The sequence below is a fragment of the Varanus komodoensis genome, unplaced genomic scaffold, assembly GCF_004798865.1.
Source record: "Varanus komodoensis strain SLA01 unplaced genomic scaffold, ASM479886v1 scaffold8, whole genome shotgun sequence".
NCBI classification, from domain to species: Eukaryota; Metazoa; Chordata; class Lepidosauria; order Squamata; family Varanidae; genus Varanus; species Varanus komodoensis.
Window position 1 is genome coordinate 7,966,404 of NW_025336481.1, and position 27,393 is coordinate 7,993,796.

The 27,393-nt window shown below is 46.0% G+C and overlaps 1 protein-coding gene across 1 annotated transcript; it reads right to left on the bottom strand.

Moving 5' to 3' along the window:
• Positions 1-239: 239 nt before the first annotated feature.
• Positions 240-26,918, bottom strand: SS18L1 (SS18L1 subunit of BAF chromatin remodeling complex). Its single transcript, XM_044455248.1, has 11 exons — positions 26,609-26,918; positions 18,882-18,958; positions 17,313-17,397; positions 13,403-13,547; positions 10,526-10,723; positions 10,030-10,194; positions 6,911-7,012; positions 5,265-5,357; positions 4,350-4,469; positions 2,922-3,049; positions 240-1,294 (listed from the first exon to the last, which is right to left on the bottom strand). Exons 1-11 carry the CDS (start codon positions 26,675-26,677, stop codon positions 1,268-1,270), a joined length of 1,209 nt encoding a protein of 402 aa, XP_044311183.1. The 5' UTR covers positions 26,678-26,918; the 3' UTR covers positions 240-1,267.
• Positions 26,919-27,393: the final 475 nt, after the last annotated feature.

Here is a 27,393-nt window from a genome sequence, read left to right on the forward strand (position 1 = left end):
CAGGGTTTTGTCTGATTCAGCCTTATCATTTGGGGCTGGATAGGAAGCTATTTTGACTTCTGATAGCTTAAATCTTAATGTTTGTTTTATCCATAGCTTGAATAAGCAGATTCAAAGGTCCCATGCGAGCAGTTTATGGCTCTAAAGGTTAAAAGATGCAGATCCTTTTAGATTTAAGGGACAATCCTACAATGAAAAAAAGGCCCACAAAGCCTAGCATGCTGGGAGTTGTGGCCCTTTTTTCTAAATTTTTTTTCTTGTAAGGCTTGCAGCCCTAAGCACCTTCAGCCATCTGACTGATTTCAAGGATATGCTCAGCACTTTCCCAATGAAGTCAATGTTTCCCCTTGGGTGGATTCCATCTTCCTGCAGGTATTATTAATTCCTCCAGTATGTTTCGTTCCACACTAACTAAACACATTATCAAATTTCCAGTACTAACAAAACTTGAGTGTTCCTCAAGTTCAGCCTAGAACTACTTCCAATATTTCTGCAGTTTAATGTTTCTTTGGTATTGGCTTAGGATGGACTATAAGGGCATCTCATCATAAAGGGTAGATTCCCAAGTTAGTCCAGCAATAATTCCCAGTGGTAACTCACCACTAGTAAGCCACTCCTGGAAAGTGATGTACCTTAAGGTAACCCTAATTACTGCTGAACAAAGAAAGGACTGTTCCATACATTCTAGTATGTATGCTCAGAATACAAACCCTTTAAATGTAAAAATGTGCTTATCCTTAATATGGTCCAATTATGATCTTGGGAGTTCAGAATGAAGTTCATACAAGAAAAGTGTTGTATGTATATTGCATCATATTTGGGATGGTGTTTTCTCATTAGAAACCAACTACCCTGCTTGCCTGACCAGAAAATGAGGACAAGCTCAGCTATACACTGGATTTGTTATAGAATATTATGGCCTTGTTTTGAACGGGGAGAGGGTGGGGTCTGGGCACCTGAACAAGTGATCTCTAAAGCTAGTTGAAAACATCCAGTGGGTGCAAACATGGGAGAAATAAGAACCTCTGCATTGTATCAACATACAATACTTACACAGGACCAAAACATATCAAAGCATTGCCTTGTTACCAGTAATGCACTGCTTCATATCCAGCATGAAATGAACACTGTTTCACATACAGATGCTCCTTTTGTGCTAAGGGAGTAACCAACATATTACGATTAATCAAAAGCTGCCCGTACATCTGAGTTCAAAAGACGGACATAAATATTGAAACAAATTTAACACAGGTGGTTGTCCTTTATTTTATTGCTGATAGTTTCCATACTGGCCCTGTTAAGGATGAGATTGGGAAAGGGAAAAAAATAATGTCATTACAGAGAATCAACAGGATGGTTTTTATAGTACAGTTTTAATTGTCCTACTTTTCTGCAAGGAATCCAGGGAGTTGTAAAATGAAGACAGACATTTCAAGGCTACAATCCTGTGCAAGCATACATGGCAGAAAATTCACTGAACCGAGTGGAGTGACTTCCAAGAATGCCATGTAGGACCATGCTCTCAGTGTGGGAAAAGTGGTTTGAGATGTGCTGCAGGTACGGTGGAAGGAATTTGTTTTCAAGGCACATTCTCGGCCCTGAAAGCAAATATACTGGGATGCAATTAATTTGCTTTCATTTATCAACCTCTTCCACTTTAGAATGTTCCCATCTATTGTCAACCACAATTTAACAAAATGTGGAGAATCCTCTCCAGGACACTTTTCAGCATTCTCGCTGAACTACAATTCCCAGTATTCCATACTGGTTCAAGCCTGTTCGAGTGTACTGTACCATGTGGCCACTGGAGCAGGCTCAGCATCCAGTAAATAAGCAAGGGCACCGAAAATGTGTAGCAGCGGCACGGATCATGTGATCTTCCAGATGTTGCTGGACTGTACCTCCCATCAGCCACAGCAGCATAGCCAATTGTAAGGAATGACGGGCATTTCCACGGAACCATGTTTGGAAGTCCACAGGTTCCCAAACTGATGCATACCTAAAAGGACGGTCTGCAAGGGCTTCAAAACGCAGCAAGGCCCTAAGCCCTTGTGAAACTTTAGATTCTGGGGCAAACTCTCCAGCTCCTACCCGTCCTCTTTTGCTTCCCCAAGCTGACTGTTTCGTCACCATGTAAGAGGAAGAGTCTCCCCATTTGTCTCTCAATGCAGTGCCAAGACTGTCAAACCGAGACATCCAAAACTTCACATTCATTCTAAGGGGACCCTAGGGCTTTACACTTCAGGGTTGCTTTGTTTTCTAAACTCATTTAACTTATTTAAATATACCCATGAATGGAAGCCTGCTGTCACATGAGCAGACAGTCCTGGCCAGTATAGTCCATACTGTCTGAAACCAAAGAAGAGTAGCAGACAGAAGCAGAATTATATATAGTGGTACCTTGGCTCCCAAACTTAATCCGTTCCAGGACTCTGGTCGTGACCCAAACTGGTCGTGAGCCAAGTCAAATTTCCCCATAAGGGTCAATGTAAGGTTAATCTGTTCTACAATTATTATTTTTTTACTCACAAAACTTTGAAGCAAAGTGACAAAGAACAACAAAGATCGCAGCCACCTCCCCCACCCCCAGCGATCATGCATTGGGGGGGGGGGAGACGGGCACGATTGCAGGTGTGCGGAGGGGAGGCGGGTGCAGGCGCGCTCAGGCAGGGAACACGGGCGCAATCGCGGCCACCTCCCCCCCCAGCACGACCATGATCGAGCCCTTGCAGGGAAGGCGACCGACCCGAAGCAGAGTTCGCGACCTGTGGCAAAATCTTTATGAAATTTCTGTCCGCGACCGGATTTGAGGGTGAACTGAGGGGCTCCTGAGCCGAGGTCCCTCTGCACCTCCCCCTTCCTTGTGCTGTGGAAGGAAGCAGGGCGCCCACCTGAGGGGGAGGAGCTCCTCCCCAGTTTACCTGTTCGTAGCCATAAGGCCTCTGTTGCTGTGCCCCTGGCCCTGTCTGCGAAGCTCTGTAACTTCCGTACTGCTGCCCCTGGCCCGGTGGGTAACTGGAATACTGTGACGAGGCTCCTTGGGCTGGCCCTGGGGAGAAGGGAAGAAAGAGCAGAGCGTCTCACAAGGGTCCGAGAGATGGAGGGAGCATATTCTCGGCCGCCTGCCTGGATTATGGCGGATGGGCTTTCCCTCATGAAGAACTAATAGTTCGTGAGGGATTAATGAGAAGGGCTTGATGACCCAGAAACTCTCCCCAGGTGATGAAATGTCACAGGCATCAGGGCTGAGTAGACAGCAAGCCACTGGAGGAGAGGAGAGAAGCAATGTGCATCAGGACTGACCCAGAGAGCATGAAAGGAAGGGCTTTTCATCTCTCCCTCTGTTGCAGGATGATGGAATAGTTGCTGGTATTTGACAGAAGACAGACTTCCACGTATGGTGGAATGGGTTTCGTCTCCTCAGGTTTCAGAGCATCACCCAACACCCTGAAGCAGTTTTAGGTTGTACATGGAGGGCCTTCAAAGTGAGGAGAAGGCGGAGAAGTCCTATATATTTGCTCTCTCATGAGGATCAACCATGTGGACAACCTCATTTAAGAACTATTCTTTATGATCAAAATGGATGCCTTGGAATCCAAAATCAGCTCAAATGATTCAATGAAACAAACCAAAGCCTGCATAAAGCTAAAAGAAGTAAAACCCCAGCACACAAACAAAATCTTTTGAGAATGTGGACTGGAAAAGTTTTCAAAGTCCATTTAAAATATCAGAAAGGAGGGACATACATATATCCTCTGGAATGGAATTCCAAATGTACAGGGCCACCACTCAAAAGACCCTGTCCCTACTTGTTGCCAGCCAAACAGAAATTGAAGCTGGCTTTTCTCCTCCTATATTTTTATTTACTTATTTTATACAGATAATTTTAATTTTATATTTGTAACTCAGTGTATTTTTTGTATTTTTGTATTTAATGGTAATTTATTATGTTCTATTGTATTTCAATGTATTTTATTGTGTTGTAAGCCGCCCCGAGGTTTCGGCAAGGGGCAGCATAGAAATGTAATAATAATAGTAATAGTAATAGTAATAGTAATAGTAATAATAATAATAATAATAATAATAATAATAGAACTCTGAGGCAGATTTTAAGACTGGGGCAAGTTGCTTTAGGTATAAAAGACTTTTTGTAGCCGCTCATCTTCCAAGCTCACTGCTATGCTGTTCTTTCTCCGTGTAACCACCCCGCAGGAGCATTGTGAAGATAAAAGGGGTTGGGCTGACACAGGCGGCCCTCAGAACTCTTTGAAGAAAAAATTAAAAGAATAGGCACTGTTTGGCATAGTCAGGGTTCAAGGACAGCAAAGCATGCCAGCAGATTCTCTTACCATATCCTTGCTGTTGTCCTGGATAACTTTGCTGATTTGGGTATTGCTGCTGTGAATATGTTTGCTGTTGTGCAGCTCCTTGCTGGTATCCTGCCTGCTGCTGGCTATACTGGGAATTCCCTAGAAAGAGAAAAGCAGCTGACAAGGGCTCCAGACTCGCATTAGACCAGCACACGTGCGCCAGATCCTCCCTGCTCCTGGCAGTGCAGTCGCCCTCCTGGACGTCACGGTCTCCATGCGGACTGCATGGCACGGAGCAGCACGTGACGAGTCCCGTTTGGGCAGAGGTCTCACAGCAGAGCTGCTGGGATCAGAGATTAAATAAGCAGCCTATGTAAATGCTGGTCCTTTTTATAATTTTAAAAAAGAAGTTTTCTTGGATTTTGGTGACAACAGTACCAGGACACAATGGCTGACGGCCATGGAGCTCCAGTGACAATATTGATGTAACCATATTCTTTGGATGCAGGAGAGGACCTTTTCTGTTGGCGCTAGTTTAGCCTAAAGGCTGAAAATTGATGGGTTCTGGGTTCTAAACACTTCCCATGTATGAGGTAGAAACTAAAGAGGCATCTGATTGGCCATGCAGGGCTGGAGGAGCAGTGGAGGCCATTTTGGCCTACCCGACCTCCTGCCCTGCAGATCTTGCTAGACATGTGGCAAGGCTACTTTGGAGGGCAGAGAAGAATAACTCATCTCTGGGCCTCTTCCATCTCCTCCTGTTCCCACCTGGGAGAATGCACCCTTCCTGTCTCACCTGCAGATGGCATCTGTATGGTGGTGTCCATCTCCCCAGAGAAACTCGGCAAAATTATCAGCTTACTACGGCAAGCAAGTATAAATCAGAACATGTCTGTGCACATATCCCACACACAGTACCTTCCACAAGGCACATGCCTCTAACCGTCTGCTTACCTCCTTCATAGTAATGCTGGGTGGAATCCTCAAATGATCTATCGTAGCTTTGCTCAGAATAACTTGACTGCTGGTATGCATAATCACCGTGACCTGTACTCAGATAGCAAAACAAAGCAACAGGAAAAAGGTTCATCAGAAAAAGAGATAATTACTCACACATTTGAAAATGCACAACAGGGAATTTAAAACTGAAAGGGTACGTGTGTGCTCCAAACTTACACTGCTTTTTAGAATGGCTTCTCCTAAAGAAGCCTAGAAATTGTAGTATAATGAGAGGCTAAATACACTGTAGGAAATCCATAGCCTCCCCATGCCTTCGCAATTACAATTCCCCCTAGGACAGCCTTCCTCAACTTTTGGTACCTTCCAGCTGTGTTGGACTACAACTCCCATCATTCCCCAGACAGCCTGGAGGGCACCAGATTGGGGAAGGCTGCTACAGGAGGGGAGGGAAAGACCACTCAGGCTGCAATCCTATGCAGACTTACATGGGAGGAAGTCCTATTTAATACAAAAGGGCTCACTCCAGAATAGACAAGTACAGACACTTTCAACAACTCAAAATCTGTCATGTGAACATGACCAGCATGCAGCTCATGCCTAAATTAAACAGGCAGGCAGGCAGGCAAAAAAGATTCTGCAATTAAAGGTGCCAAGGTTCAAATTCTGATTTTACTTTTCTGGATTTTGCAGTGATAAAGTCATCTATTCCCTGTTTCTTTACATATTTTACAGCTGTTGGATGACCCCTAGTCACCTTGTCCAATTCCATCCTCCCAGCACCAATGAAAGCATCTATTGTGCTGATACAACACTGTGGGCTGTGGGGCTATAGCGGAGTTAGGACAATAGATTTTAAGGAAAACTCCTTAAGGAGCTGCTTTCCTGTCCAGCCTACCTGACTGAATACGTGCGGCTGCCACTGAAAACAGTGACACCGCCCTGCCTCTTTCCTCAATTACGTCTAGATGCATAGCAAGATTGCCGAGAGCCGCTTCATGCCGCTGGCTGCCTATTCACTGCCTGGCCGGTTTACAGATTCAGAACCTGGTGCATAAAGGTCCCAAGCAACCTGGGGCCAGTGTCCTTGAAAAAGCGCCTTCTCCCTTACCTGCCTGCTTCATCACTTGAGGTCATCAGAGAACCTCCTCTTGGTGGTTCCGAATGGACCCATGGCCTGACTGGGCCCCCTAGCAGAAGAGCCTCCAATGTGGTGGCCCCATTTCTATGGAACTCCCTGCCTGAAAAGACTAAGCAGGCACCAGTACTGGGTTGTTTCAAGCGCCACCCCCCCCAAAACATCTCGATACCAGAAAGCTTTCCTTGCCTGCCCAGCCATGACTGTTATCAATGCTCTGTTTTTAAACATATTGTTTAATTCATTTCCCCCAATTTTCTTTTTATTGTTCATGCCATTGTTAGTTGCTATGTCATCTATGACCTGGTTTGGCTTCCTGGCAGCATTGATCCTGAGCTTCCAACTCCCTCGAAAAATAGTAAAATCAACAGGTCTGATTGTTTGGAAAGGAACTGAGAGGGGGTGGATCAGCTGCCAATTTTTAAATTCCATCCTTGGATCGTCAGAAGCCTCCTGCAGTTCAAAGCATGAAGAAATGGAGCTATTGAACAGGGAGCAAAATTACCGTCAGGATAATATTGCTGGTTCATGGGCTCCGAGGAACCTTGTCCGTGACTGTATTGTTCACTGTAGTATTCTTCTTGGCCCATGTACTGCTGAGAGGAGCCTATAAAGCAGAGCAAAAAGTCTTACTCACTCCTCTGTGACTGCAAAGAGAGACGAAATAACCTTTTCAAAGGACTGTTTTTGCCCTGACACCCAGTGTATTGGACTGCCCCCTACCAAGAAGGTTCTGGGGTGGCCGAGCGAGTAAGAATGAGTCTTCTTCAAATCTCACTTCTGCTGTGAAATTTCAATATAGGAGCTGGAGTGGTACAGGGGTTACAGCAGCCTCCTGGAGAGCCGAGGAAGCCAAAAGCCCTGTTCCCATTCAGCGAAAGGCAGATTCAAGGGACGACAGGCTCCCAGCTTTTCCCGCAAGAGGCAGGTGGGATTCAATTTCCTTTCTGATGAAAGTTCACTGGAGACAGACTGCCTTAAAGCTGTGCAGAAAAGCAGCCAGCCAGCCAGCCAGATAGATGGTGCTGGACCACAGAGTGGAGGTGGACAGGATGGGGACCTCAGCTTTTCAATTTGTTTTTTTATAAATAAAACTAAATAAAATAAAAATAAATGGCAGCTGGAACTTCTCAAGTATCAGAAGAATCAAAATTAGCTGGCAAACAAGCTAATTTTGACCCTTTGGCCTTTATGGAGCAACTACAACAGATCTTTACATTTCCTTGAATTATTTTCCCTGTTTTCAGAAGCCATGGGAGTGGGATAGAAAGAGAGACTAGCTCACCCATTTTTTTCTTTAGGAAAAACTGTTTCCCAGCAGCTGACAGCCCCTCCCGTGTGATATTTAGGCACTTTGGAGGGACCGTCAGTGGCTGTCCAAACAGGGAGTGTGAAAGCTAGCTGTTAAAGCAGCTTTCATGATCTCCCGGGTTGGACTGAAAAGGACAACAAGCCTACAGTGAACTGGGAATGGCTCAGCATTGGGATGGAGAGGGGGAGACAAGCTGGCCCTGCCATGAAGGTCCATCCCCTAGAAATATCTACAGGAGGACTGAGGGAGGAGGGGGGAGAGGACAACCCATGAAGAGCCCCATCGCCTGTCAGGCACACTATGGGCTGTTTGCAGAATGACCCTCTGTGGCTTATTGCCAGGGTGGGTGGTCATGATGTGGAACAGAGCCGCTGAGTCATCAAGCCAAACAGCTTATGTCCAGACCATCACACTCCTCCTTAGAGCACTTAAGGATTTTACTGCATTCAGTGGCATGAAAGTATTATTGAATAAATAACTTCGGTGGATGGAAAGCAGCGAAGGGACAGCTCATTATGGGCATGGTGCTGTCTTTTATGCCATTGGGAAAGTGCTGGCTTAGACTGACACCTTGCATTAAATTAGCCAATGAACATCAAGGCACAGGGGGGGAGGATGCAACTCAGGTGGAGAGATGTCTTGGAAGGGGGAATGAGGAGTAATATCAAAGTGGGGAGGTGAGACGTGGCAGGACTGTGCCTGGTCCTTGCCGGCCAGAAACCACGTGCATCTATAGGATGCAGGTTGGGGGAGTGGCAAAGCAAGTCTGTTTCCAGCCATCCCATGGAAAGCTAAAACGTCACCTGGGTCAGGATTTAGGGCATTGTGGCACTGCCTTCAGGCCCCTCGGCAACCGGCATGGAAAAGAACATTTTTGCTTGGCTGTGTACAGGGATGAGAAAACAGGATAGCTGGCTAGTGACCTCCCACTCCCTGATCTCTGGAGCCAGAAGGAAAATGACTCAGGACTGAAGCTGCTGGGGCAGGATCACAGGAAAGTTTCATTGCCAGAACTTGAGGAGTTTGGTCATGAGTGCAGCTCACCTCACAAGTTCAGGATCACCATCGCTTACTGGTCTAGCAACCGTCGTGCGGGGAAGGACAAGGATTGCAGCTCTGCACCCAGGTAAGTGGGTGGTGTTTAAGGATGCAGTCCTATACACCCAGGATGGGCAACTTGCAGGCCAAAACATCTGGAGTCCCACCAGTTCTAGCCAGCATAGCCAGTGGTGCGAGATCATGGGTATTGCAGGCCAAAACATCTGCATTGCTCATTTTGGCATTCACGCTTAATAAGGAGAAAGCCCTATGAAACCTTTCTCTTATTTTTTTTTCAAAGCAGTGGCAGCGGATGGAGGCTGGCATGGAATGGAACCCTGCAGTGGGGTGTGGGGTACTTCAATCCACCCCTGTTTTGTTCGTTCTGGATAATTTTTTTAAATTTTTTATTTTATTGTGATTTATATCCTGCCTTTTTCCTACAAAGGGCTCAAGGCAGCTTACATCATCTCTCCTCCTCCATCTTATCCCCACAACAACAACCCTGTGAGGTAGGGTGGGCTGAGAGTCTGTGACTGGCCCAAAGTCACCCACTTGGCTGCATGGCTGAGCGGGGACTTGAACCCAGATCCTCTGAGTCCCTGTCCCATGCTCTTAGCCGCTACACCACACTGGATAATCCATCCTCCTGTTCCCTGAAAGCTGCTATTTGCTCTACAGCTATGAAAATAGCACAGGAGGGGGAAATATTAAATCCATCTCTGTAGCTCCAACTGGAAATAAGTTCCCTTCCACAGTGGCAATCATTAGACTCCCTGCCCCCACAGGACAATCAGCCACTGTCCCTGAGTTTTGCTCAGTTGCACCTTTAAGGGAGCATCCATGTGGCCCTCAAATAGTATTTAAAGGACCGCAGGATTTTCTGTGGTTGGAGACAGTGTCCCCACCACCCCATCAGATTGGAAAGAACTGGGTCAAATGGATCTCCAAGGTCAAAATGCAACCTTGCTGAGCAGGAACAAGGGGTGTTCCGGTGGATGGGCAGGGAGGAGATGGGAGAAGCCAGGATGAGAGCTGTTCTGAAGTCTTCCCGGCTCCCTACTCCCGCAAAGGATGCCATTGAGATGGGCATATAAGCTCAGCTGGAGAAAATACAAGGCAAGAGGATACTGAGGTGGAACTTGCTTCCATTGCTCCTCGCATCCTGCGTAGGATGAACATACGCCTCCGATTGGAAGGCTTCCAGGCCCCGCTGCAGGATCCTACCCAAAAGCTACACGGCCTTGCAGAGGTTCACAGGATTCAGGCTTTACCTTGCTGTGAAGGTCGGTAAGGACCCATCGGCCGCTGGCCCATCATGCTGTTCCCTTGGTTGCTCTGACTCATCATGGCAATGGAAGACTGGCCTTGGTAGTGCTGAGTCCCCGCTTGCGCAGAGTTGTAATGCGACGTCGCTGCTTGCTGGTGCATCATGGAGACTGCAACACACACACGCATGCGCACAATCTCACGCTACGCAGTTCTCTAACCCCTGCCTGGGGAGGCCACATGGGCTGGGGATGCTCCAAGGGTCAAAAAGGGCTGCAAGATTGTTTTTCGACGGTAAGCCTTATGGGGCAGAGACCCGACCTCTCACATGCATACATGGATAAATGAAAACCAAAGTATGCAAGCTTTCGACTTACACAAGAATGCTGCAGCATTCTCTGGATCCAAATTCCACCCCACTTCCCCCAGCCCAACTAGCCCTGGCATCTTCCACAAGGACATCTCTGCCTACCGTCAGCAAAATGGGTAAGCCCAGCCTACCGGGATTAGACTGCATGTTGATATTTGTTCGCGAGACATAGTTGCCTATCGAGCCCTGGCCTTGCATGGGTACATTCTGAGACGCAGGCACCGTGTGGCTGTAGCCAGTTCCAGTTCCGTGGCTACTGACAGTCATGCTGAGGGAAGTTGTGGGCATCGTGCTCTGGCCTGACTGTTGCATAGACACATGACTGGGACCTAGATGAAAAGCAAAGAAGAAAACACGGGGGGGAGAGTGCGGATGAATCCCCCCTTATATTCTGCGATTCGAGATTCCTGTACTTAAAACTGCGCAGCCAGAAAGCCCGCAAATCACAGCCAGGGCAGAACACCGACAGCATTTTTAGCCTTCCTTTATTTATTTTAGACGAAGAATGCAAAGCTGTGGGCTTGGAAGGCTATAGACTATTCCCCACTACTCTAAATAATGTAGAGTTATTGCTGATAACCAGTGAGAAACAGCCAGGGAGCCAGTGATATATAGGACAGAAGAAAACAGTAAATATTTGGGATCGGGAGACCAAAGGAGGAAAGGGAAGACATGCAGCCTGAATAAATAATATGCTCTGGCACTAGATGCACCGCGGGGCCTGCTCTTGCATTCTGCTCCTTTACTTGACTGCTTCCAATGCGCAACATATTCCATGATCATGAGGACTAAAAGTGTGCTCTTCTTTTTAAGAAGGGAAGCTAGAATTAGGATCCTGCAGAAGCCGGGGAAGTAATTCGGCAGCTTCTCTACTCTGCAGCACAAGCTGCTCCCGTATCAACTCCTTGCATGCTGAGGCTGCCCCTTGTCTCTCTCCGTCATAGGATCATAGAGTTGGAAGGGGCTGAGGACCATCGGGTCCAACCCCTGCTCGGTGCAGGGCTCCAAGTCAAGCCATCCCTCTCAGATGGCTGCGCAGCTGCATCCCAAATTCCAGGGTGGGAAAGCCCACAGCCTCCCTAGGTCATGGGTCCCATTGTCGTTCTGCTCTAACAGTCAGGAAGTATTTCTTGATATGCAGCCAGAATCTGGTCTCCTGTAACTTCAGCCCATTATCCCCTGCCCCTGAACTCTGGGATGATCAAGAAGAGACCCGTCCTTCCCTTTTCTGACAGCCTTTCAAGCACTTCTGATGTGCTATCCTGCCTCCCCTCAATCTTCTCTTCTCAAGGCTAAACATGCATGCCCAGTTCTTTCCATCTCTCCTCACAGGGCTTTGTTCCCAGTCCTTGGATCACCCTTGCAGCCCTCCTCTGAACCCTTTGCAGCTTGCCTGCATCTTTCTTCAAGTGTGGAGGACTCCAGATGAGGCCTAACCAGTGCTGAGGGAATGGGAACTAGTACTTCATGGGATCTGGAAGTGCATGCTATTAATGCAGCCTAAAATAGCATCTGCCCTTTTTGTGGCTATGGAGTCTTCCTTCTTGCGCAGGGGGCTGACAGGGCAGGGAGAGATCCCTGTTAACAGAGGCTGGAACTAATACTTGCAGAAAGCTTTTGAAATTACGCCAAAGGACTTAGGGTACACAACCGTGTAAAAGGTAAAAGCCAAGATCTTAAGGACGATGTACATTTTAATACCTCTAGATGAATTGGCTTTGCCTTGACTTCAGAATGGATGGTTAGCATTACCGATTTCATTTCTATACCTCCCAACAGCCAAAGTTCTCTGGGCAGTTCACAACAATCCTTAGCAGTGTAAACCACACATTACAAAATACTACATAAAAATTCAATATGGGAAATTCAAACAGCCAAAACATTGTTTCAATAAGCATCCTAGGCATGCTTAAAAGGCTGTTGACACAAATTGCCCATCAGATCCCAATAAATACCATTACATGCCTGGGAGTAGAGGGCCATCTTGACCTGATGCCGAAGGGACGGCTGAACTGATGCAAGGTGGAGTGATCGTTCCATGAATGAAGGCGCTTGTTTCATATTACAGCCTTTGTTCCGAAAGATCTGGCAGTGATCTCCCATTTACCTTCTTGAACTTTGAGGTATAGTGTTTATTCTAATCTCTTGTGGAAAATGCTTTTTAATGCCTTTTATGCTTTTATTTGTATGTGTATGTTATAACAACAACAAGAAAACCTTTTTACGCATATTTTGGGCACATCATGAGAAGGCAAGATCCATGGGAGAAGACCACCATGCTAGGGAAAGTTGAAGGCAGCGGAAGAAGGGGAAGATCAAGTAAGAGAAGGAAGGACTCCATCAAGGGAGCCACTGCCTGGAATTTACAAGTGCTGAGCAGGGCTGCCAGGGCTTTAAGGTGCAATCCGATGCATGTTTAGGCAGAAAAATGCTTTGCACAACTGGCGGGGAAGTTCTGCAAGTTGTTAGGCTTTTTTCTGTTTGAACCACATGGAATTGCAGCCTTAGGATGCTTAGTTGGAATTAAGACCGAATCTGCACAGCTGCACTTTACTTCCAGGTAAACATGTACAGGATTCGGTTGCCGGAGCCAGTTAAATCAATGGCTCTTTCCGGCTCTCTCAGTCTTTTTTCCCCTCTGCACCACATGCAGCCTCTCATGGAGTTTCTCCACTCTTGAAAATGCTTGAAACCAAATCAGTGCAAGGAATTGGTGTTGTCCTCTGCTGCTTTCATGCAACTCTTCAACCCCGGAGTCAACATCTAAACGCTCGACAATTTAAGCAGCATCAGCCCCAGATTAGACGTATCGATTCCTCCTGTCAAAACCCACTGCTGTGACAGAAAAGCAGCAACGGCACAACGGCAACCGATCTGTGCATATTCAAAGACTACACTCAGTTTCTCCCTACATGCTCGAGAGGCTAGTTAACCAGCCATAAAAGCCCACTTCTGAAGCACGTTCTGCATCCGTGGATGCGGTTGCCAAGCAACCCTGGAAAGCTCACCATTGCTGATCTGACTCTGCATGAGGGAGGACGGAGGAAGGCCTGTCCCGATTGCATCACTGAGGTTGCTCTGTGAATGAAGAGACTGGTTGGATGCGCTCTGATTCATTCCTCCCGGGCCCAGGGTCATGTTTTGCGTCGGCGGCTGCAGATGGCAAGAAGAAGCAGTGAAATTCAGTGTGTGTATGTGTGGGGGGGGGGGGTCATTATGGGGTAGGCCATCCTTTAAAACCAAACCAAAATTCATCCAGCAGAATTCCTGCTATTGTTATTATGCATGAGTTGTAATAAGCCACCTCATGAGTAAGGGTTTCAATCCTGAACCAACCAACACATAGGATTGCCTCTTTCATCTGAGGAGCCCAGAAGAAACCCAAGCTTCCGAGACACTTAAATGTTAGGGGGATAATTAGTTTCTGGACACCCCCCTGCTATTTTGTAATCCATTTTAATTAGTAGTGAATTAGAGAACAGAGAGAGAGAGAGAGAGAGAGAGAGAGAGAGAGAGAGAGGGAGGGAGGGAGGGAGGGAGGGGAGCACTGCTAGAACACCACAAAACTTAGCCAAACTTCTTGACTATTTAGAAATATTCCAGTTTTAATTACATAAAAAGGAAAAGGTATCTCTGATAAATAAAGCTCTAGCTTTGGCTTCCCAGCACAGGGAAAATAGCATCCTGCTCTGTTGTCAGAGGAAGAGAACCAGCGTTTCCACCTTTGCCAGGCGCTGTTTCAAAACATGCATGGATATGTTCTGTAAGGAAGATGGCAGATGGGCTGGAAAGTTCACTCTCCCTCGACAAAGCTAAATTATCACAGTGCTCTTCAATCACCTGCAAAGAATATATTGCTGGCATAGCATTTAATTAGGTCATTCACCAAATATTAAGGAAACTAGGTAGTTTGCCTGCCACAACAATCCACTTTTTAAAAAACTGCTGGTCCTCGTGAACAAGGCATGGTTCTCATCACTCCCACTGCGAGAGGGAATGGCTAAAGGCTAAAGGACACGGGGGTGCCATCCCATGGCTGCCTGGGCTAGATCTCACGGCCAACGGTCAGTCTGAGACTTGGGGTGATCCAGGTTCTAGTTCCAGCCCAGCCACGAAGCTCCCTGGATGACTTTGGGCCAGCCATTCACTCTAAGCCTAACCTACCTCACAGGGTTGTTGTTGCAGGGATAAAATGGAGAGGAGGAAAGGGAGGACCAAAAGGATTTGTTTGAAAGAGGCAGGACGTAAATGCAATCATAAATGAAATTAGACCTCTGGCTTTTCTCTTCCCCAAGAAGTCAGTGAAAGGACAAGTGGTTTATTCTAGGGTAGTTTCCTTGGCTCTTTGGAGGTGTGACAAGCCAGAGATCTGCGTTTGAGCATGAACAAACACTGGGATGGGGCACTGCTGGGTAGTCCACTGCACCACTTGCAGCGGGAAGAGGCTATCTCTGGCTACCGGCCGTGCTGGCGAGGTGCTGTCTTTGTCATCAGAGGCGGCAGGCCTACATACGCGAAGTGCTGAGAAGCTTGGGCGGCTGAAGGTCTGGTACCTATCCTGCTTGAGGGATCCTGGGGGCAGGACGAACAGAGTGCTGGTCTGTTTGGTCTGATCCAGCAGGGCTTTTCTTACGTTCTTATGTGGTAAGAGTAATTGGGCATCCCCTAGTTTACACCAGCACGGTGCACAGCCCGCCTCCCCCTGTTCCAAAAAACCCCCATGGCAGACTGCACTTAAGAAAAGATAAGGAGGATGTACATTTCAGACATTTCATATAAAATAGTCAGACATTTCATATAAAATAGCTAGTATTCCCTATTAATCCTTTCTTTACTTCCATCTAGCCTGAAGTGCCTGGTCCTGCCTAAACCTGGAAGCAAAGCAGGGTCAGGCCTGCTTGATATTTGAGTGGCTGACTTAATGTTGTGAACTGCCCAGAGAGCTTTGGCTATGGGCAGTACCGAAACAATTAGACTAATTTACATTTTTGCTTCACTGCATTCATTTTGACAGTGGCAATATAAACTAAGTCCTGGAAGATACACCCCCAGCTTTACTAGATAGCAAACGCTTCCCAACTGTGCAGGTAGGTATCCTTAGTTAAATGACACATGGATCTATTAATGACTTTTGTGTTCAATAAAGGATGGGATCGCACAACCCATTCATCATCTAGCCTAAGGCTGCCAACCTCTGACTGGACCCCCCAGGCTAGGGGATATTCTGTGGGAGCAATTTCTCCTACCATCCAGGGGATCTTGCTAGCTACTCACACTTCCCTCTCCCCTGGTACAGACCACTGCAAGAGTAGGCAGGAGAGAAGGATGAATATCTTCAGACAGCGGCAGGACTAAGCCAGGTTGTGCTGCATTTCTGAAACATTCCCTTCTCCCCAGAACTCTTAAAAAGAACAGAATCCACCACTTCCTGGCACGGAAATGTCCAGTGTCTTTAATAAGTATTGGATCTCAGGCCTGCCTGGAAGTAGTCTATTTGATTTTTATTTATTTTATTTCTGTACTTCCTAATAGTGGAAGCTCTCTGAGCCATTTACAACAGCCCATAAAATACAAATAAAATGCACTAAGAATGCAAATGATACGAACATCATAAAACATTCATTATAACATTTAAAAGCCAAATTTAAAACTGCAGAAGCTCAGACAAATTTAAAACGAGGCCTGTTAAACAGCTGACATAATGCCTCAATGAACTATCTAGAGCTGATTAAGAACCCTGTCCTAGAACAGTGGTGGCAAACCTCTGGCACACGTGCTGCGGGGGCACCCAGAGCCCTCTCTGTCCGCACGCGAGTCAGCATCGCCCCAGCAGCCAAGCATCAGACAACAGCACACACAGGGGCCATGCGCATGCTCAGAAAGGAGTAGCGGCACCAGGTGGTGACATCACGAGCTGCGACTCATTAGCCGCGACTCGTCCAAGCTTTTGCATGGCTGGTCAGTGCACTGCCAAGGATAGAGATACATATTTGCTTGGACTGGCTGGGAGTTGTTTTTTCGAAACTAAAACCTCAGTATTCAGGTTTTATTGCTGTGTTGGCACTTTATGATACATAAGTGGGTTTTGGGTTGCAGTTTGGGCACGTGGTCTCTAAAGGGTTCGCCACCACTGTCCTAGGGAATAGTCTTAACCTGGTACCAAAAGGACAGCAGATTCGGCACCAGGTGGACCTCAATGGGGAACCTGTTCCATAACCGAGGGGCTGCCACTGAGAAGGCCCTGCTCTTGTTGCCACCAACTGAGCCTCCCTGGGAGGCAGGGCCCTAGTTGGCTTTGGAAGTCATTCCCTTTCCTGTTCCCACAATTTGGGCCAACTTGCAGGGAGCTGTTCTTTTTGTTCTTCTATGCTATGGGAACAATTCAAAAAATTAATCTCCTGCTGACATCCAAAATGGCACAGTCTCCCAGCAGATTCCTAGTTCATCCTGCAGCATTTGCAGGCTGAGCCCCATGTAAGAAAGAATTGTCTGTAATAAATATGCAGCAAAATAATCAGCTTCAGGATAGCCCGTAAGTGGGGCTGGCTTGTTTGTTCTCAGAATTATTTACTTTCCTGTCTAAATTATCCATCATTAATTTCCTACATTTATATCCAACCATTCCTCCAAGGAGCTGAAGGTGACCTACAGTTTCTCCCTTCCCAGTATTATTTTGTCTGCACAACAACCCTGCAAAGCAGGTTAGGCTCACAGATAGTAAACACCTCAAGATCACCCAGCAAGGTTCATGGGAGAGTGGGGATTTGAACCTGAGTCTCCCTGGTCCTAGTCTGACAACCTAATAACTCCACACCGGCTCAACAACTATGACATGGTTTAGCTCACAGTAACAGACTTATTTAAGTTTCCCTGGTCCACATTCCAGGATCTGGATCTGGAATTCATGCAGATACTTACAGCAGGAAGCAGGGATTGCATATTCTGGTTTGAGTCTGCTATTGTTGCCAAATAAACCAGGTTTCTGTGCAAGATTTGTTGATATCTATAGCAAAAGAAAAAGAACTTAGAACTGAGAAAAATAAAACATGTTGAAAAGCAAAATGTAATTCTTTGCAAATTTGGCAAGGTATAGACATTTTGCCTAAGAAGTGGGCTCATCTTCATAAAACATGTTTGAATACTCAATTTTGCCCTGATTATTTTATTTACTAACTTAACATAAAACTTTTACACACTGCTCTTTCGATAAGCTCTCAGATTAGAATCACAAGAGGCAGAGCATAGGCAAGTAGACCTCGTGCTCCGTGGTTGCCCTCTGAGGCTTTGGGTGGTCTAGAACCCTGGACAATCAGGTTTTCAAAACGTGCAGGGGCCAGGACATGAGCAGGACAAGTTCCCATGGAAGGAAGACACACTCCAGCTCAGGGAGGCAATGGGGGGCAAGAGAGAGGATGTGCTCACTCCCCAATTTAATCCTGTGTGGGCCACGTTCCAGCCCCGTCAGCTGGAATCTACAGCATGGTCCCATGAGCACCAAGGCACACATGAGCCATTTCCTTGGCCCCTGCCTGACTCCCTGCCTGGCCTGATTTTTAAAATTATTTTTCAAGCAGGACAGCAGCAAGCTGTAACTCTGCACACAGAATCACCCTCATCTGGGTCGAGAAAGTACTTTCGTGGGTTGGAGCTGGCACTTCACCTCTGCCTGTGTTTACCTAGCCCAGGGGTCAGTAACCCACGGCTCCGGAGCCACATGTGGCTCTTTCATCCCTCTGCTGCAGCTCCCTAACGCTCAAATTATGCATCACAACCGCCAACGTGCGACACCCGCCAGCACGCAATTTACTGAGCTTTTCGACCCCCGGTAGGCCAACCATGGATAAATCCAAATAAAGAAAAGTTTCAGAAGGAAAAAGAACGGTACGTGGGCAGATTCATTTGCTTTCACTGCTGACGAGACTGGTTTACCAGTATGCTTAATATGTGGTGAGAAATTGGCAAACAACAAAAAGTCAAATGTTGCAAGACATTTCCAGAATAAACACACAGCCTTTGCTGAAAAATATCCGGATGGAGATGAGAGAAAAAAAGCCATTTCGGAACTGATGCGGAAGGTTGATCTGAGCAAAAATCATTTCAAGAAGTGGGTTAAGTCTGCAAATTCAACTACATATGCCAGTTTTGTGGCCACTCAGGAAATAGTCAGGCACGGGAAGCCATTCACAGATGGAGATTATATAAAAGAATCATTCATTGATTTCATAAATGCAACACTATAGTTTTTTTATACATAGCATAAAGGTAAAAAACGATATATGCAGTGTTATCTTCATTTTAGATGTCAAAGGGGTTTTGTGGCTCCCGGTGTTTTCTTTTCTGTGGGAAACGGGTCCAAATGGCTCTTTGAGTGTTTAAGGTTGCCGGCCCCTGGCCTAGCCTTAGGGAGATTTTCAATACACAATCATTCAACTGCTGATAACCTGCAAAGAAACAACAAACCATGATGCATGTAGAAATCATACTCACTGAGTACATTCTGCTGTTTTGCCCTTGCTTTGATAGTCCATAATACATTGTATTAGATGGTGATTTTCATCCAACATCTGAATGAAAGGAGAGAAACAGATCAAGAATATGTGGCTGAGTGTCATAACCTGACTTCTCAGAGCTAAGGAAGAACACTCAATAAAACTTTTATTGCAGTAATTCCAATAATTAGCTATAAGGCTTTATGGACCCGATAACGACTCACAGTTAAGAGATTACAACAGAGTTTCTTGACAAGAGTCAGTTTATAAGCATCAGGACAAAAGACCCAACCATCCTTGGGTTCAGCATGCAGAATAGGTCCCAAAGAGTTCACCGTTTCAGAGAAAGCACAAACCCATTTAGGTTACCAATCTGAAATGCTCATTTCAAGGATGGGATGGGTCGCCAAATTCACAGAACAGGATACATCAGCAAAACTAAGTGCCTTTTTCACACAACAAGCATTTCCGCTCATGTCCAAGGATTCCTGTGTGGGATTCCACTAGCACAACAGTAGGAACACAAGAGCAGTCTAGGATATTGTCTCTTTAGTTATCACTGTAATACAAACATAAAATACAGTGGTACCTCGGCTCACGAACGCCTTGGTTCACGACCAAATCAGGTTACGAACAAAAATTTCATGAAAATTTTGACGTGGGCCGCAAACTCTTGGTCGCATTGGGTGGCGACCAAGATTGCAGCCATCTCCCCACCTGAGTGGGGAGATGGCCACGATTGCAGTCGCGTTCGTGCAGGGAAGGCGTGCGTGATCACGGACGCGCTCCTGCAGGAAAGATGGGTGCAATCTCGGCCACCCCCACAACCAGCACAATTGCGGCCATCTCTCCACCCCCCTTCCCAAGTGGGGAGATGGCCGTGATCATGCTGGGGGCGGGGGGGGAGAGATGGCTGAGATCACACTAATTTCTCCCTCCCCCAGCACGCCATTTGCGTCTGTCTCTTCGTCCCCCAGTGCCCCCACAATCACGCCCGTCTCTCCCCCCCACCCCCCAGCGCACCAGGATGACATGCGCGATCTCAGTCGTGCTGGGTGGCGGTGGGGAGATGGCTGCGCTTGTGCTTGGGGTGCGGGGTGGGAGATGGTCGCAATCTTTGTTGTCACTTTGCTTCACATTTTTCTGATTTAAAAAAAGGTTACAGAACGGATTAACCTTATTTACATTGAACCTTATGGGGAAATTTATCTTGGCTCACAACCAATTTGGGTCATGACCAGAGTCCTGGAATGGATTAAGTTCATGAGGCAAGGTACCACTGTACCAATATACAAGGATGCATCCCCAGCAAACTAAAACCAAGGGATGCAATCTTAAAGATTTATACGTTAAAAGGGCCACTGCAGGTATTAAAGAAAGCATGTAAGAAATGTTCTTTAACTTCTTTCAACAACATTGATCCTTCCCAAATGATCTATGTAGAAGCAGTAATTGCTTAACTGGTTTATTTCGTTTCACAAAAATGAAACAAGGCTAACAGAGCGGTCCTATCGTCCCCAAGGCAGAGTCCAGAGGATCCCTGGATCATTTAGATTCCCTGCTCAGAAAACAGCTCCAACCTTGGCCTTGAAGACCCCTTTGGGACTCCGTCTTCTGGTCTGGCAGCTGGAGCAGAAAAAAAAAATCTAACACTGACCCTCAGAGAAGGGGCTTGGGGGCCTCTGAGGAGTGAAAAAGGGAAGAAACCAGCATCCTCATGATACCCGAGCCCTGATGGAGTCGCAGCCTCTATTTCCCCCCCACTGGCCATCTAACTGATAGGCAGGGTGGAAAAAATGCAGGCAACCTGTGCATCTCTGCTTCTTCCACTTGGCTTAGGTTGCCCATAATTCTTTAAGCTTGGAGGGTCACCGGCAGTCTCACTGGAACACACCCTAATTCCTTCATCCACTGAATTCCCCATGAGGGTTCTTCTATTGATACCAAGGTCCGGAAACCAGCGCTCCATTGGCACATTGCTGGTTGGTCTTTCAGAAGAATACAATTATTCCATTCCAGTCCAAGAAGACAATACAGTTTTATCTCTTTTGCCTGATATTTTATTTTATGCTGTGTAGCCATGCTTACTACCTTTATTGTTGACTGGAATCTTATATGATTTGTCATGTTTTAAATTGCAAAACATATACAAGTTTGTTTTATGAGACATCTAATAAATTAAAAGCACAATCTTATGCAAGTTTCAATAGGAAAAAAAGGCCTACAACTCCAGGCATTGCTCTAGAAATAGGGAATCAAATGTTGCTTGTTATTTTGCTATGAGAGTGATTTCTTTCTGTAAAAGGTCTCTTGGAATTAGTCACTACTGTATATTTGACTGCTGCATAAGGCTCCCTGGTTCTTCTCCAAGAAAGAGATGAACTAGTTTTACAAATCTAATGTAGTTTAATGGGGTCAAGTACCACCTGTGAATTATTCCCAATATAGTTACTCTTACTAAAGTGGAGAGAGATTTCAAAGATCTTTTGACTAGGGATGCCTGAAAAATTCAATTCAGAATTTATTTTAACCCAACATGTATCCCTTTCACACTTTCTGTGCATTGCCAAATTTGTGGTGTGAGTTGCATAACAACAATGCACTCCAAATATGGATACTTGTGGAAAATGCACACAAACATGTTTTAGTTAGTGGAAGAAAATGCATACTTTTAAAAATGCACAGAATAGGTTCAAAAACTTGGAGAAACACTGATGAAAGTGTGCACACATTTCCATGCAAAACATTATAGCAATGGTTATGACCCAACTTAAACAAAAAGTAAAATTATCTCTGAGAAGGAATTTAGAGAACCCTGAACTTCAGTTTTGCTGACTTTAACTTCTATTCTTCTGATCCAAGAGCCTTTAGATATCTCCCTTCCTATTCTACCTCTCACCCCCACACACCATTTTTTATGTCCTCTGACAGGTATTAGATTTTTAGGAGAACAGCAGTGGTTACTTCTTACTGAAATGGTAAATCTATGTCTGATCTGTGCCATGCAATTATGGGTAGAGGTTCCTGTATGTCTCCATATAAAATCTTCCCTTGCACACAGAAAGTTAGTACGCTAAAGTCCTCTTCCTCTTGATAACCACTTTTCTAGGTGGAAGAATCTCTCTTATTTTGGGGAAAAGGTCGCAAGGCAAGTGCTCATCTGTCATCCAATGTGATAAAGCCCAAACACAGGCTGACCACCTCAGTGAGAACTAAATCTAGAATGCGATTCTTAGTGCCGCAAGATCTAAGGCAGAATGAGCTTTTAGATAAACCCAAATGTGCGTCTTTAAAATTAGGGACCCACCTGCATGGCCATTTGTGCTCTGCACTGATGAAGCCACTTATTCTGCAAAGGGCCCTGCGTGAGTTTTATTGCGCCTACTCCACAGTAACCTGTCTCATAATGACAGCTTGAACAGCAGGAATGCAAAATTCAGGTTGACCTTTCCTTCACTGGCTAGACTGAAGCATTTTCCTTCCAAGAGGGAGATTTTGTATGGTCATGCACCAACAAAATGGTGCTGAAGAGCAACCCCAAAGCAATAATGGATTGATTGATTGATGCCTTGGGCGAAATTTTCAAATGAACATTCTGTTTTCAGGGAGCACTGGCGGGACGCATGCAAGGGAAACCAAAGGAAACGGTGCAAGAATTTTTTTTAAAAAGTCACGAGAGATGGCTGAAGTCCTGAATAAAGTTCTTGCTGATGGGGAACGGGTTTAACAATGGTTTGGGTATAATAATAGCTATAGAAACCTCATTTTGTGTTCCTTTCCTTGGATTGGGACTTTGACCTATGTGCCAGCCCCAGTCAAAGGAATGGGAACCAGAATGGTGGTAAAGTGTATAGTCGTTTGTTTCGGAAGCTTTTGCAAATGGGGCGGCATACAAATGTTCCAAATAAATAAATAAATAAATAAATAAATACACGTTCCCCAAAATTCCATGGACAAAGAAGATAGCAGCCAATCTGGGATACAACTGCATGCGGGGTCAAGCGCTCTCTTGCCCCGCTCAGCTGCAGAAGAGGGGCAATGTCACCAAATCTGGGAATACATTCGTACCTTTCTCAATGTCCCCCTGACAAAGGTAGCTAGAACCATTTAGCTCATTCAAGTCCAGGGTTGCCATTCATTTTTGTGGGGAGCAGGAGACGGATGCGTCTGGAAATGCCATTGCGCTCCAGGTATTCCATAGCCCTGGTCTCTCAACTTCGGTTCCGACTGGGGTGTGGACAGGATGAATGCACCCCTGCGGTGCCGATTCAAGCACTATCCTGTGTGTACCTGGTCAAGGAATTCCCATTGAGTTCAATGGCACCCATTCCCATGTAACCATATACACGATTGCGGTGACCCTGGTTGTGTACATGGTTGCTCTGGCACACCTTTTATTTTTACTATTACATTTTTAGCTCACTTTTCCCTCGTGAACAAACCCACGCATCTCATCCCCATTTTATCGTTGCAACATCCCTGTGGGGAAGGTTAAGTTGAGAATCTGAGGCTGGTTCCAAGTTGCCCAGAAAGCCAAGTGGGGGCTCGAACCTGGAAATCTAACATCCCAGTTCAATAGTCTACTCATAAAATAACCACTATACCACACTGGCGTTTCAGATTATCAGATTATCCCAGAAAGTTTTTTCTAACAGAAACCTTTAGAACCACACTGAGAGACTCGCTCAGAGACTGGCATTGCTGGAGAAGGAAAAACTGTGCTGCTAAAGCAAAAATAAACAAGGACAAGGATGGGCAGTGGCAGAGAAAGGGAAATAAACAGGGCAGCATTTTTAAAAAGGAGAAAAAACAAGAGGGAGGGGGAGAGAGAGAGAGAGAGAGAGAGAGAGCGAGCGAGCGAGCACTGTAGGCAAGGAAAGAGAATGGGAGAAATGTACCAATGAGTTGGGAAGAGAAACAACATGGCAGGCAAAGAGAAAAGGGGACACAATGTGGCATGTGAACAGGAGTGAAGACAGAAAAAGAAAAGGGGGAGGCATTTTCTGGAAAAAACAGGAATACATTGGAGTACATTCCAATGGAGAATGCTGGTTCTGATTATACTAGGGTAACAAATCTCAAACCCAATTCAGTGACTCTTAAAAATGCAAACAGAAGTGGAAACAGAAGATGAAAAGTGAGGAGAGGGCAGCTTTACCAATCTGGAGTCCTTCCAATGTGTCAGAAGGACTGAAGGGCTCCCGTAATTCCCTAGCCAGCACAGCTGTGATTCAAGGCAGGGTGCAACACCAAAAGCGACCGAGACAAGCCATAGTTCTGGATTTACACATCCCATTATGCCATGGTTTAAACATGCCATATTTCATAAGCCAACAACAAACCATGGCTTCTATTTGTGGCTTGCAGCAGGTTAACAAATTCTGCTTTCAGCAGTGATGATCTAGATATTAACAAACCACACCCACTGCTATACAAAAGATCAGCACTCTGGGATGCTATGGCGACCCAGGGAGAAGGTAATCCTGGGGCCCAAGCTAGTTTGATAGACAAAATTATATAGATGGTGGGTCTGCTAGTGACAGAACATTGGGACTTCCCTATATAGTAACAGTCTACCCATAAAAAAGTCTACCCATTACATGACCTGTCTGGACTTAAACTCACAATTATCCAGTGAATTCCAAATTAAAATTAAATCCCAGCTGCAATCATTTTACCTTCTCTTTCACTTAAATGGATTGCTGAGCAATATGCAATCCAATGACTAAAACTGTTTCCGTGGGTGTTATAAACTGTTTGCAATGCAACCAAAAGGACACACTTTTACATAAGGCACTTCTTTTTGTGGAAGGAAAGCTGGCATTCATACACCCTTCACAGATATCACTAAAATACTAATGGCAAACATGTTTTAGAACTTTACATGCTTCAGGTTTTCCTCAAATTGTGAGATTTGAACCAGCTCTGGGCCAGCCTGCTAAGAAGCAATTTAGGGCCAGCAAAATCCAGCAAGTAACCTGTAAGACAAACACCACAGCTGAGAATTAAGTAAGGCTTGTCCTTCCGAACAGCGCAAAATGCCATGTGCATTGATGGTACTATATTAACACAACCTCCATACAAGTCAACATGACCTTTTTTTACACAGACTTGCCTTCCTGCTAAAGCTATTTACTTCCTAGAGTTTGCACTGGACTTAATTTTGGCCATGTTGCCCACATACATATCTTAACAGGGAAGTAATAACAACAGAAGTGTAAATGCACCCAAATCTAAGCTGGTTTGATTTTTTACAATTTAGACTCCTTGTATATGGCACTGTGGGAGAAAAAGTTGACCAAGTGCCACAGATCTGTGGTTAAAGTTTTAGACTGGAACTAACCCGTGCTCAGCTGTGGAGCTTGCTGGGAGACTCTGGACGAGTGATTTCTAACCTACCTTGCAGGGCCACTTTGATAAAAGGTAGAGGAGGGGCATTATGAAGGCCACTTTGGGCTCTTTGGAGGGAAGGTGGCATATAACTGGAACAAATAAATACATAATTGACAAACGAGCCTTCGGACCTTTTCTCCCAAGACCAACAGACCACTGGGAGCGAATCTAGTGTCCTCTAAATATGTCAACTACAACTCCCACAATCCCTGTCCCCTGATCACATTGGCTGGGGCTGATGGGAGCTGCAGTTCAAAGCAACTGGCAGGCACTAGGTTGCCCTAGACTTAAACTGAGCCCTTAACAATTGCTATGACAAAGCTTGGTGCATGTCACCACCAGGGAAGCGGGAGCCTGATGAGCAGAGGAAGCAACGCGTTACCTGACCAGTTGCTCATTACTAGAATCTCTGCTCCTCTCCATTATTCACAGCTCCTACCTGCGAAAAGGAGGCAGGGGGAGAATTTGGATGGAGCATTCCCTTGTCTCTCCACCCCAAAGATCGCTACCTCCTACCTTCTCCTCTTCAGAAAGCTGGGTTACAAACTTGCCCGCAGAAGAACACCCGCCCTGCTTTCCTTATGAAGGTTATAGAGTCCCATTTTTTAAAAAAATGTCCAATAATACCCTCACCAAGCATCGAGAGATTTCCTTTTGAATCGGCTTTTCTCTTTCTTCTTGTAGAACCTTACAGCACCATCCCATCCCATGCCAAACACTGAACACCCATACATGCATTTGCTTTCATAATAATGATAACCATGCAGAACGCCAGAGACAAGCAGCGACACCACTTTATGTGTGTCCCCTTTAAAAATGCGACAAGCCTTTCTCCCGTTTGCAAAATGAACAGGAGCACACAAAAAGATAAAAGGCGCACAGCCCCTGGCTGAGAGGCTTTCTTTCTCTTCCCAAACACAAATGCGTTGTCAAAAGCATGCAACCTCTCGTTCGCAGTTTGGTTATTTTCTGCAATGCACCCAAGCACTAGAAGCATTTCCTTGCAAGAGGGAATTAACGTGCAAACCTAACGTATACATTTCATTTTTGCACAGCCTGCTTCAGCTGCCTTTGATACCCTCAGTCTTTCTCTTTGCCATCATCTGAACACCTGTGCTTTGTTCCACCTCCTCCTTCTCCTCCTTCTCTTTGCAAATGCACTACTTACCAGGAGTATCTGATAGAATTAAGCATCTTCCCTCCCACCCCCCACCCCAGCGGGAAGGAAGACTGTCTCAGTACAAATACACGCGCATATACACACATGCATAAGCATAAACCGCTTGTCTATATTAAAACATGCGCTTATTTTTCTCTGTTTTTTTCGGTTACCTTCTGGATAGTTTGCTGGGTAACCTCCCCTTTGCCTCTTGGGCGAGCAGAAGCAAAGGCAACCGACATGGTGGGATGGTCTTTTTTTCTTTTTTTAGATCAGATGTGTCACTAAGATAGTGGTTCCCAAGCTGTAATAATATTGTTATTATCTAGCTCCTATTGCTGTGCAAAGGCACAGTATTCGCCGCAGTGCATGAGGAGGGGCGCCTGAGCAGATGGTACAATCTGCGCTTTGCAATGAGCCTGGGGCATTGCACTGAGAACCTTCGTGCACCCCCTTTACCTGGACGCTTCTACTCCTAGTGCAAGGCGGAGAGCCAGCTGCTGAGGTTTGGTGATGGAGGGAGCAGCAAAGCCACCTGAGCTGCTTTGCTTCCCCCCTCCTTCTCCTCCAAATCCTCCTTCCCCTCCTCCCCTTCGCGCGGCACATGGTGCATCCCTGCTGCTGGGTTTCCTGTCGCAAGCGAATAGCATCTCTGCCTTTGCCAGTAACAGCACCTCGGTACGCCAAGTGCGTAGGGAGAGGAAACTGTGGTACGCCAACTGCGTGGGAGCGGCAGGTGGAGCGAGAGAAACGACTACGTCACATGAGTAACGTCAAGTAGCTTTTCGGCCGTTCACCCGGTTACCTCACCTGCGCTATTGGCGTACCAAGAAGCTCAATTCGTTTGAGGTTATAAAGGGCGGATAAGAAAGGCGTGTGTGGGGGGGGAATTCCTCGCGTCCTAAGTGACCAATCCCGTCAGCCGCTGCGGGGCGCCGAGCGCGTGCCGAAGCTGATA